The 12,370-nt window shown below is 40.5% G+C and overlaps 2 protein-coding genes across 3 annotated transcripts; both read left to right on the top strand.

Moving 5' to 3' along the window:
• Window positions 1-839: 839 nt before the first annotated feature.
• smim19 (small integral membrane protein 19) lies at window positions 840-6,063 on the top strand. The gene is made up of 4 exons (XM_083785131.1): window positions 840-1,099; window positions 2,328-2,452; window positions 4,701-5,014; window positions 5,455-6,063. Exons 1-3 carry the CDS (start codon window positions 966-968, stop codon window positions 4,760-4,762), a joined length of 321 nt encoding a protein of 106 aa, XP_083641257.1. The 5' UTR covers window positions 840-965; the 3' UTR covers window positions 4,763-5,014; window positions 5,455-6,063.
• A 1,313-nt stretch (window positions 6,064-7,376) lies between these two features.
• gar1 (GAR1 homolog, ribonucleoprotein) lies at window positions 7,377-11,397 on the top strand (the record flags this gene model as incomplete). 2 transcript variants are annotated; one of them, XM_083785695.1, is made up of 6 exons in its annotated part: window positions 7,377-7,578; window positions 8,526-8,680; window positions 8,792-8,851; window positions 10,046-10,169; window positions 10,731-10,859; window positions 10,981-11,397. In XM_083785695.1, the coding sequence occupies 6 exons, from the start codon at window positions 7,377-7,379 to the stop codon at window positions 10,989-10,991; spliced, it is 681 nt and encodes a 226-aa protein (XP_083641821.1). The 2 variants fall into 2 exon arrangements, with proteins under 2 accessions (XP_083641821.1, XP_083641822.1); XM_083785696.1 differs by lacking the exon at window positions 10,981-11,397 and having other exon boundaries at window positions 10,731-10,864.
• Between the last annotated feature and the right edge of the window lie 973 nt (window positions 11,398-12,370).

Below are 12,370 nucleotides of genomic sequence, written 5' to 3'. Positions count from 1 at the left end.
CCAGGCTTGTTTCCATTCCATGCCAGCTTGGAAAATCAACAATGGTGGACATTGTAAACAAAGTGGAAATGCAAATTTGCAACTGAAGACTGAAGAAAAGGAGGAATTATACAAAGTAGGGTGACATTGATGACATCACGATGAGGCCAAAATCAGTCGAGCTGTTTCTGAGAGCAATTTCCAATAAAACACCCATATGACATGAAGGCCTGATTGTTCAAAATTGGTTATTTGTGTGGATAGAAAACACACATGGGAGCCCCAAAAACACAAAATAAATTGAAAAAGTTGAATTTTATGTTATAGGTCCTTTAATAGGGATGCTAGTGTCATCCAAACAGTAGAGAGAGGGTATACACTAGGATAAAGTTATATGATTAAACAAAAAGAATCAGGGAAATCGAAATAAAAGGGGTTATCTTCTCTCTCTTGATTAGATTAAATCAGTGATGACAGTAGGTGCAGAGCTTTAGAAATATTATACGGCTCTGAGTAGGTGGTTAAACAACGCGGAATGCAGCAATTATAATCGCTGTACCAGCACATTTCCAGACTCACAGAGGGGATGCGGGGAGGAAGCGTCAGTGAGTTATGAGTTTGTTTCTGGCTATATAGAGTATATTTGTACGTCTCTAATTGTTATGATGAATTGAACATGGTGGGCCCTATTGTAAACAAGTGTAATACTTCAGTAAAACTGGCTTAAGTTGCGTTATGTTTCAGGGCTAGATACATAGGTGGTGGTGGTATGCACCTTATTGGTAGTAACCCGCCATTTAAACCGAGAGAAGAAGAAGAAAAGAAACAACAAATCCAAGGAACAAATGCGGAAATGACGTTATGACTTTGTTTTGGTTTTTGGTGCTGTCTACTGCCTAGCATCAGGTACCACTGCAGACATTCTTTCACTCATAGATACATAAACAACCCAGATACATACCGGTACTAAAGTGCTTCTTGTTGCAATGGCCGGCCACGGGCTCATGGGGAGCGAACCCGAGTCTTTGGATTACTCGGTACACGAGGCGTGGAATGAGGCCACCAACGTCTACCTGCTGGTGATCCTGGTTAGCTTCGGCTTGCTGATGTATGCCAGAAAGTAAGATTCGTTCCTGGGCTTTGTTCCAGGTTCGGCTGGAAATAAAACAACACCTACGGATGGCTGCAATTCGAAACTGGCCCCCGTAAAATATGAATCCCCCACCCACCCCCCCTCACCTCACTCTATATGTTTAATCTTCTTTTCCCTTTTTACCTCCTTTATGATGATTATTTCCTGGTTTTTGGCTATATAGTGTATTTGTATGTCTCTAAATGTTATGATTAATTGAACAACCCTTGTAAACAAGTCTAGTGCTTCATTGGTCGTCCACTCACAGTTACGTTTTTTGTATTGAGTTGTGCTTGAAATGTACTGTAATTTTTCAAACTGTTAATCAATACTTCAATCAATCAATCAAACTGTGTCCCCTCACATGAAAAATGCTTGGGAGGAAGAACTTGGTATGCAGATTGGGGATGATGTCTGGGAGGAGGGTCTTTGTAGACTTCGGTCTTGTTCTGTTAACACTCTACATCAATTAATGCAATTTAAAGTTATACATAGACTCCATTACTCAAAAACAACATAGGATATTTCCAACTATGTGTTGGAACTATTCCCCACTATGTGACCGATGTGGAATGACAGAAGGAACCCTGACCCACCTCTTCTGGACATGCCCAAAATTGTATACATTTTGGTGTGATATATTTAAATGGTTTTCTGATGTTTAAGGATGTGTGTTTGAACCTGACCCAGAGACTGCACTTTTTGGTTCTTCTCAAATACTGTCAAATCACAATGTTTCTGTACAAAATACAATGATGTATGTATGTTATACACTATCTCTATAGAGCGTCGCAGTCCCGCCCCTTTCATGAAGACGCCAGGCCCAGGAAATGAATCCCAATGCATTTTTCCCATAGACATTTTAAAAAGTATTTATTTAAAGACCAGTTTGCTTTGGGAGCCTTGTTTTAAGGGCCTTTGAGCCGGTGCTGTGTGGTACCATGAGGTGCATGCATAGTCGAAAAGGGCTCTTGTTAGGGTCTTCAAAGTGTTTCTGCTGACCAGTGAGGAGATCCTGTACAGTGTACAGGAATATTGTTCTTTGGTTGACCTTTGACCTCCGCTAAGCACCCCTCAAGAATATAGAACCCACATTGATCTGGAGGTCTGTAAGAAATTGCTGAAATGTCCGATGTGCAAGCAGCTTGTAGTTGTAGATACGCTATTTATTTTGATGGTTAAGTGGTTAACGCTTGTATCTATTCGTCCTTTTCAGAAATAAGAGGAAGATCATGCGTATCTTCTATCTACCTCCCACTGTGGGCACCAACCCTGAGCCAAACTTCTATGATAGTCTGCAGAAAGTCCGCCTACGGCAGCAACTGGAGATGTACTCAATCGGTGAGCATTTGAGCAATACACACAGGATATGGATAGACATCTCAGCCCAGTTTTAATTTTAAGTATCTGTTTAAGATTAATAGCAGAGTTCTAAGCATGGCATTCAATAAAACTCACTTTTATGTAACAAAGAAGCTGCCAGCAACTTAGATGGTATAATTCTGTATAAAACTGTACTGAAAGCTTATCCTCAATCCACCGTAGACATGTAATACCTTACTTTCAATCAATACATTCAGTGGATATGATTTAGAGTTTGTAAGCGCTCATTGGATTTCTGAGATGGCCCTGCGTACCACTGGCAGTGGTTTCCAAACATTTTCACGTCAAGGACCCCCAAAATGACACTAATTAGCCCGGACCCCCCATTTGAAAAGATATGCCAGGGACCCACATAGAGACATTTTTACGGCTCCAGCAGGGATTCTCAACCAGTTTAAGGACCCCCAGTTTGACAAGCATTAGTCTACGCCTCTACGGAACCCCATTTATCTCTAATTTAACTCTACAAATGGTTCCATTTGTACACTCAGAGTTACAGACCCATACAGGTCCATTTGGTTCCAAACTATCATTTAGCTGTGGACCCACTGGAACTCCCTCAAGGACCCTTGGGGGTCCCCGGACCCCACTTTGGGAACCACTGATTTAGGAGACAGCTGGTTGTTGTTTTGTTAAAAACAAGTGCTTCCAAACTCGAACCCTTTGAAAAATTATCACCTGCAAATAATTTATTCGAAAGTAGAAAGCTCATAACATGTCTATTTCTATAAAACAAAAACTTGACAGATACAAAGAGGATAACCCAAGCTTTCGGTACAGCTGCAATATTTGTGAGTTTAACGTTTGTTTAATACATGACTTTTCGGACATTCAAATACTGGCCAGTATGATGCCGAATTAGGCCACTCGCAACATACTGTGAATATGTACTGGCAACAAGACATTGCCCACAGATGGACAGATCTTGGAAGGGGGGGCGGGGGGAGTCTATTTAAAAAAAGGCGCAAATGTAAAAAAAGAAATATGTAAATGTTGACTATGTTGACTATACTGTTGAATGTCATTAAGTGCTATTCAATAAACAGAACTTTAAAAAAAGAAAAATACATGACTTTTCTGTTTCAATGAATGCACTGTCAAGGGTTGGTATTGCAACTGTAGATGCTAGACCTAGAATGCCTGTGATCATTTAATTAACTTCGTAAATTTTCATGTATCAGAGTCATAGAACGGTCTGCTTACTTTCTGGTCGGGTTCCAAATTAGCGGCCTAAATGTGATAAATGTTTGTACACGCCCATTAAATAATTCCAAAGACGTGGAGTGAAATATGGTCCTCTAGTTTTATATCCATGTGAAAGTTCTGGAACAAAACGTGTATTTAGTCAATTATCTCCACCTTTTCACGAGATGCACACAGACGTCTTTCTCTCCGGGCAAAGGGACCCGGAATGACAGCTGGACTGATTTTACGAATACATCCTGTTTACCGCAGAAGTCATCACCAATTGACCAGGGAAACACAAAAGTTTGGGTCACACAATTGGCAGGTGGTGTGATTAATTACCCAGCACCTATCGCAAGGCACCTGCCATTTGTGTGACACAAACTTTTGTGTTTTCCTGGTCAATTGGTGATGACGTCTGCGGTAAACAGGACGTATTCGTAAAATCAGTCCAGCTGTCATTCCTGGCCCCTTTGCCCGGAGAGAAAGAGAGAGATAATTGACTAAATACACATTTTGTGCCAGAACTTTCACATGGATATAAAACTAGAGGACCATATTTCAATCCACGTCTTTGGAATTATTTAATGGGTGAGTACAAACGGAGCATTTATCACATTTAGTCCGCCAATTTTACGTCCGACCAGAAAGTAAGTAGGACCGTTCTATGGCTCTTGTATGTGAAATACTGTATTTACTGTATGAAACAACAAGAGCCATTCTAGGGCTACTGTAGAATAGATGCCAGTTAGCATTATAGTATCTAAATTGCTTGCAGTATGAGCCCACAAAGTCTGTCACTAATAATGAGTACTAGACCAATAACAGTTAAGTCCACACTAATTATCCATAATGTATAAATAATCGATAAGGGGTCAGGAGTAAGGACAACTAGGCCTTCTTGTGGAGGGGTCAGAATAAAATTTGGACTTAAACTGTTATTAGTCTATACAGTACTCACTGTCAGTAACCAGTCATATATTGTACAATAACCTGAACTTCTCCTCCTGTCCCATTTCAGCCAGGAAGTTTGACCAGCAGCAACAGGGCCCAGCAGATAGTGTGCAGCTCTCCATGGAGTAATACACCCATGAAGATGACCACCTTGTTGTTGTTGTGTGTTTGGTTCAAGTGCTGGGTTCGAATCCAAAAGAAGCTTGTGAGATCTTGTCATGGGATAGTGGACAAATGATAACTTCAACAGCATGTTATAATATTATGTAATATATGGAGTTCTCGCTTCATGAGAAAAAGCTAGAACAAATATAATTCAGGGCATGTTTGCTTTACTGGACACATGTATGGTGCAGAATGCCATGAAGTGAACACACGGAGGCCCCTTTTCCACCGGTTGGTTCCCAATGGGAACCGGTTCAGTTCTTTTTGGTTTTTAGTCCATGAGCCAGAGCTCCAAAATTGAAACGTTAATTATGAATTGAGTGGGCAAAACCATACCTATATTAGATTGTTATCACCATGAAACTTCCCCAATTGAGTACTTACACGAAGACAATGATTTATTGTATTACAAATTTTACATTTTTGAATATGCAAATGAGGCATTATGTAGGAAAATATGCAAAATAATCAAAATATGAAAAAGCTACTACTGTGGAAGGGTTATCATGTATTTATTTACTTGTATTGATCCTATAAACAATTTAATATAGTGTATAGTTCGTCCACAAATGTTGGACCTCTGGCTCATGGACTAAAAACCAAAAAGAACTGAACCGGTTCCCACTGGGAACCAACCGGTGGAAAAGGGGTCGGAGTGTGTGAGCTGTATTTGATGCCATGTGACAAATAGATCTGCTTGTGTAGTAAGCAGACATTCTCCATAATTTTCAAGTCCATCTAACATGGAATACGAAAGATCGGCAGTGATTGTCTTTCTGATTGCAAGAGCCACCAGAAAGACATGCATCCCTGCTATTTAAAGTAAACCCATGATTATACCCCCCCCCCCCCCCCCCCCCTTATATAGCGCCTTTATACACACACTCACTGTACTGATGGCAGCCAAAACCATGCAAGGCACCAACCTGCTTGTCAGGATGCAGTCAAAGCAGCGCCCCAGCCCACCAATGACACGCAGAGTGAGCGGACGGGAATGGTGCCGTCTTGTAATGGGGATTATTGAGGACCAAATATATGAAGATAATGTTGAAAATGAGTGCTCCTTTAAGTGTGATTGGGGGAACAAAAAGTGTATTTCTCGTTTAACTTTCTATTAGGGAAAGGGAAGGAAAATCTGCCAAATGCCTATTGTAGTTGTATTTTGTGGACAGTTGTATTTTGCTGCCACCAAGTGGTTGATCTAGGCTAGTGATTTCTTTAAAGACCTAAAACATTGAATAAAATAAAAGCTTAATCAAACTTGACTTCACGTCTTTACTGCTGAGTTTTGCATTGTCAACCAACATAACGACAAATAGGTGTGGTTTCAACTTTTGCTTTTGTTGAGGAGGATTTTACACCTTCGCAGTGGGTGCGCAGCCTGTAATTATGTAGAGTTGAAAGCATTGAAAATCTGAAATGATTTATTACTTTTGCGTTGTATTAAACACTCATCTACTCCAGTGAAATCAAATTTGTCTTCATTCTGATCACTAATTAGGTACTATGGATTAGTACTATGGATATATTAGAGGTCACTTCACTTGTAATGAATACAATTAAAATATCTCTCTCTCTCTCTATATATATATATAGTCAGGTTTCTCGCGCAAGCAGCTATATCCACCATAGTAGCCCTGAAACATGACGAGCGTTATGTGAAGTGAACCATGGCTACGTAATACGTATCTCCCAACTTTTAGTCATTTTACGACAGTCTGACCAGATCGTTTGCAATTGCATCGACTGAAACTTTACGGCAGTTTTTACACGTGTTGTGGTCGCATGGTACAGCCGAAGAGCCGAGCACTGCAGACGTTTGTTTTATAAACTAGCGGAGAAGAGTTTGTGAGTATATTTCCAACATTCTAACCTTACCTAGAATGCATTTACAACATTCCGATATTATTTGTAATAGACAACTGTTTGATTCTTTAGTAAACATCAGATGGATCACGGGCATCTTAGTTTTAGTTTCACAAGCAGGCTAACTAGCAATGCTAAGCATTCTTATTTCTTGGTCAAGCTTGCACATAAGTCGATGGTGGCTCATGAGTCCATCATGAACAACCGTCTGTGTTGGGCAAATTAATAATGTAGCTAGCTAAGCGTGTCCATGTTCATGAAAAGTAACTGAATTACACTAAGATTATAGATAAGTAGTTAGCTAGTATCTACACTTACAAGTTAGTAAAGTAGATTGCTTGTGTGGATAGGGGGATAGCTTTTTTAATCCATTTTGATCCCCTTCATCCATTATTGATCCCACTATTGAGCCTTTTCTATTATTGGTATTTATTGGCAAATTTGTCAAATCTTAAACGTATGGCCTATATATCATTAAACTGAAATTCTTGCAGACAATTCAAAGGCAATGTATACTGTCAGTGAATATGAATATGATTGAGTATACTAATATCACCTTTAGCTAAATCTTTAACAAGGCAAATTATGGAGCTCTAGTTCATGTTGTCTGTAAGTGTAACATGCATAAATATTTAGTGTAAGAAAGTTGATCTTATGAGGCTAATCTGGTTGCTGCAACTTTTGTACATTGTCTTTGATCAGAGGTGATAAAATGTCCTATCGAGGAGGTGGAGGAAGAGGAGGAGGAGGTGGAGGAGGATTCCGTGGTCGGGGTGGTGGAGACAGAGGCGGTGGAGGAGGATACGGTGGTCGGGGTGGTGGAGGAGGATTCCGTGGTCGTGGAGGTGGAGGAGGATTCCGTGGTGGTGGCAGAGGTGGTTTTCAAGACTATGGTCCCCCAGAATATGTTGTTGGTAAGTTGATCCCCACTTAATTCTATTTTCAGTTTAGTACATGACAATACTGTAATCCTTTTTTAGGTCTGTCCATAAATCAAAAGGGCTGGGGGGTACATTTCCTCCTAAGAACAGACACACATTCTTTTCTAAGAATTTGCCCAGGGAAGGTTGTTTGCTAGCCCTGATACATGATTGTCATGATGATTATCATGACAGTCATGACGTAACTGCACCCTGTTTTTTGCGCTCGCTACATTTACAACTTTTACCTATATATAAACATTTGGAATTCAAATATAAAGTACTCACAATTTGTCCCACGGGTGTTAGTTAGTTGCTGCTTCAGCGATTAGAATTGCTGCATCCCGCGTTGTTTAATAAAAAGCATTTTTATCCGAGCGCCCCGGCTACTTTTTTGAAACGGGGTTCGTTTGGGAAATCCACAGTAGCACACCGGGAGCGCACTCGCCTATTAGTCTGTATTGGCAGGGCGGTCAGCGTACCTATATCGAACACACCGAGTGCCACCCTCCTCCCGACCGATAGGGGCGCGTAGTTGAAAGCCAATGGCAAAATAACAGCTCGGATAAAAATGCTTTTTATTAAAAAACGCAGGATGCAGCAATTCTAATCGCTGGAGCAGCAACTAAAACCCGTGGGACAAATTGTGAGTACTTCATATTTGAATTCCGAATGTTTATATATACGTAAAAGTTGTAAATGTAGCGAGCGCAAAAAACAGGGTGCAGTTAAGCCTTGACTCTCGTATGAATACGAGAGTCAAGAACCAGGGCTAGTTGTTTGCAGAGTTTTGTTTTCTCCCTCTGGGTCTTATACATACATGTGCACTGGTGTCGTGTGCCAAAAAGAGATCCATGTGGTTAGATGGCTTTATGGAATTGTTTTCTCTCTGCCCCCTCCCTCTCAACCTTCCTTCCCATCTGATTCTATGTACCCTGCAGCACTGGGGGAGTTCATGCACCCATGTGAGGATGAGATTGTGTGCAAGTGTACGACAGAGGAAAACAAGGTTCCCTACTTCAATGCCCCAGTGTATCTGGAGAACAAGGAGCAGATTGGGAAAGTGGATGAGATTTTTGGCCAGCTGCGGGACTTTGTATCCTTTTTACCCCTCTTCAGCATAATGTGTTGGGAGACCACAAAACGTTATTACTTTGTTGTAACTTACTTTGTTGTTTGTTTTGTTATTCCTTAACTCGTCCCACAGTATTTTTCAGTCAAGCTCTCTGAAAATATGAAGGCATCTTCATTCAAGAAATTGCAGAAGGTAAGTTGATGCCCGTCTTTTTAAGTCTTGTTGAGCAAAAGAAGGATGGCACATTAATATAGAACCTTTATCCACATTTCTGCATTGGGTATTCACCCATTTGCAGCGCGCACACACACACACACACACACACACACACACACACACACACACACACACACACACACACACACACACACACACACACACACACACACACACACACACACATACATACATACATACATTCACTTACCGATCGCAGCGGAGCACCAAACTGCTCATCAGGATATAGCTTTATCCCCAAGAGGAATTGTTTTGGGTTAGGAATAAAAGCTGCATTTCTTATGTGAGAAAAGTGCTATAACTTAAGTTAATTTCACTACTTCAAATGACTTAAGAATTGTCTGCAGAACTGCTACTGTAAAAATCCATGTACGGACAGTGATATGATATGATTTATTGATTTAGTTTAGAAAGAAATGTAATAAATGGCTGTGTCAATTAATCACAAACATCCCTTCACAGTCTGAGTGTGTTTATTAGCTTATTTCAAGGTTTTCTCATTCAACTTTTCTGCTGCCCTGCATTGCTTAGAAGGGCGGCCACAGCTCAGTGATTGACCCCCAGCCCAAAATGTAATTATCTAGCACAGTGGTTTTCAACCCTTTTCATATCAAGGCCCATTATTTATTTGGCATTTGAGCCATGGACCACCATTTGATGAGACCCAAAACGATCGAATATTTTGTTATCGTTGCATAAGATTTTGCCACAAGTCCATGCTGTATTAATGTTGGTACCATTAGGAGAGATAACAGGCAAACGTTGATCAAAATAACAATTCTTCTACATTCTCTAATTGTGTAGATTTCCTGTAAATTAAGTAATGCAGATGTTTAACAATAATTTTACTCTTGAGAGTGTAAAACATTTAATTTTACACTTAGAGTTAAAGATCTAATAAGGCTCCATTTGTTTACCAACTCCATTTAGCTGGGGACCACCTGGAACCCCCTCAAGGACCACTGGTGGTCCCCGGACCACTGGTTGAAAACCACTGCTCTAGCACGCTGTTACTGTGAGCAGGGAGGCAGGGTCTACCGGTCGCTCGCCGTAGGCTGAAGCCCATTTGTGACAACTCTGGACGCCTTTCCGACATTATGAACTACAGATGATTCTTGACATTTCCTGACACAATTTCTTCTCCCACAGTTCTATGTCGACCCAATGAAACTACTCCCACTTCAGCGATTCCTTCCCCTGCCACCAGGGGTGAAAGGACCGCCAAGAGGGCGGGGAGGATTTAGAGGTGGAGCAAGAGGAGGTGGTCGTGGAGGTGAGACAATAAATGTTAAGAACTAACACTAGTGCTAAGGTCTTATAAGATAACATGTACGTAGGTCATTGCCCTAAAGCGGCGACCACACTGCACAGCAGAGGAAGTGGAAACGGACAGCACATCTGATATTTTACTTTGCCGTTTTCTGTAGAAACAGTTGCTGTGTAAACGTGGCGTCAGTGTAAGGCACAAAGTTGCACCATTCATCAATGTCACATTTGGACCAGGCAAGATTCCTTTGAGAACCTGGTTGCACACACAGCCGCATTCGGTACATGCACCACACTTTATTTTTAATCAAACACCATTTTTGAAGTGGCTGTGCCTGTTGTGACGCATCTAGATGTGATCACCAACTTAAGCCTCATTCTTATTTTGTGTGATCGTACCGTAACACTGCTGGGGGAAGATGTTACATTTCCTGTGCAGCTGGAATGAGTTTGGATATTGGGTATGATTCCCAACATAGCTACTCAAGCACTAAAGTCATTAGGGGACATGCTAATAGTGGTGCTTAGTTTGAACCCAGTCTGCTCCACTCTTTTGCCTTGGGTGTAGGTGGATTCCGAGGCGGCAGAGGTGGAGGAGACTTCAGAGGGGGAGGAGGACGAGGCTTCAGTCGAGGAGGAGGAGGAGGAGGATTCAGAGGAAGAGGTGGTAGCGGTGGTGGCGGCCGTGGATTCCGAGGTTAGCAGATAATCTTCTCTTGAAATGTTGAATTACCTTTACTGTAAGCCATCAGTCATACAGTGATAGCCAAATGTTTTCATCCATTTTGGTCATGCCTATATTTATTTTTCACCTTTAGGTTCAAGATGAGGCTACAGTGATAGCTGGTGTGATTCTCTCTCTCCCACTTGAGTGGAAGAAATGCGGCTCTGTGGCAGAGCCTGGCAAGATGGACTTGAGTCCCAGAATATGGACATTGTTTTATACTACTTGACCTGAGTTTTTCCCATTTTGTGTTTATTTTTGTCATTTTGTAATTTGTACATCTTGAATGAGTGATGGTTCTTTTTGGATTTTATTCAAGGGTCCAAGGGTATAGGTTTGTATTCAAATAAACTGACCTTTATTATTGGCCATTAACACGGCCATTAAAACCGGGAAAGCATCTGTGTCATTTTAGAAGTTGCTCAGGAATTTTCTTTAAGCTTTGAATGAAAAAATAGAAGATATTCTGAAAACTTTTGTTTTTAAAATAAATGGGTTAAGGAGCATACAGTATGAGCGGTCAAAAGGTTCCTGTTATATGGAAGGATATTGGTTCTGATTAAATCTAAAGTGTCAAATGTTTGGTTCAATTTCAACTTGAAGATGTTTTGAAAGTAATTATTACAGAAACGTAACATGAATTATATTCATGTATTTTGAATGTATTTGTATATATATTCATTATATTTTTAAATGGTTTCATTCTATGCAGTGTGTAACGGGTACAAGGCCAAATTTCAATAGTAAACCCAGCAAAAAGGCATTTTGTTGGGGTGTATGTAGCATAAATCAAGTTTCACGAACATCTTTAAAGCTAGTCGTTACTACAAGATGGGATTCACTTAATTTGGGTATCGCATGCCATGAGACAAGACCTTGGGATTTTCTAACAATCACACATTCATTATTGCAAATTGTACATTCTGTACACAACTATAGTTGTATATTTTTTCATATATTTTGTATCATACAAAATATATGAAAGGCCTATCTGTATTTTTCCCCAAAAAACGGGCACATTCTATACCATAAATACCATTTACAGGGTATTAAGAGTGATAACGCGAGTATTTTGCAGACATGAACACAGGAGATATTTTGACGTTTGTCCACACCAAAGATATAAAGAAGAAGTTAAAGGACCATTTCACCACTTTTCAACTAATGTTCATGATAAAATACCACACATTTTTTCTACTCAATCTATGTCTCATAGGAGGGCTGTGGGCAGTTCTGAAACCCGTCCACCAGTGACATTAACAATTTGCATTGCAACTTTTCAGTAATAGAAAGCCTGCCGTTTCTATTTGCTTGGATCGATGATGTCACTGGTGGACTGGTTTCTGAACTGCCAAAAAATTGTAGAATTTGCCATTTTATCATGAACATTAGTGAGGAGCAATTATATGAAGGTATGTTGAAAGGTGGTGAAGTGGTCCTTTAAGAACCCAACCAACCCCATAGTTCGGATCTCCGTCCTCGTG

This window comes from Protomyctophum parallelum (assembly GCF_964188405.1).
Source record: "Protomyctophum parallelum genome assembly, chromosome: 16".
Lineage (NCBI taxonomy): Eukaryota > Metazoa > Chordata > Actinopteri > Myctophiformes > Myctophidae > Protomyctophum > Protomyctophum parallelum.
The sequence above is the reverse complement of the archived record's forward strand: the minus strand, read 5'-3'. Positions and strand labels throughout refer to the sequence as shown.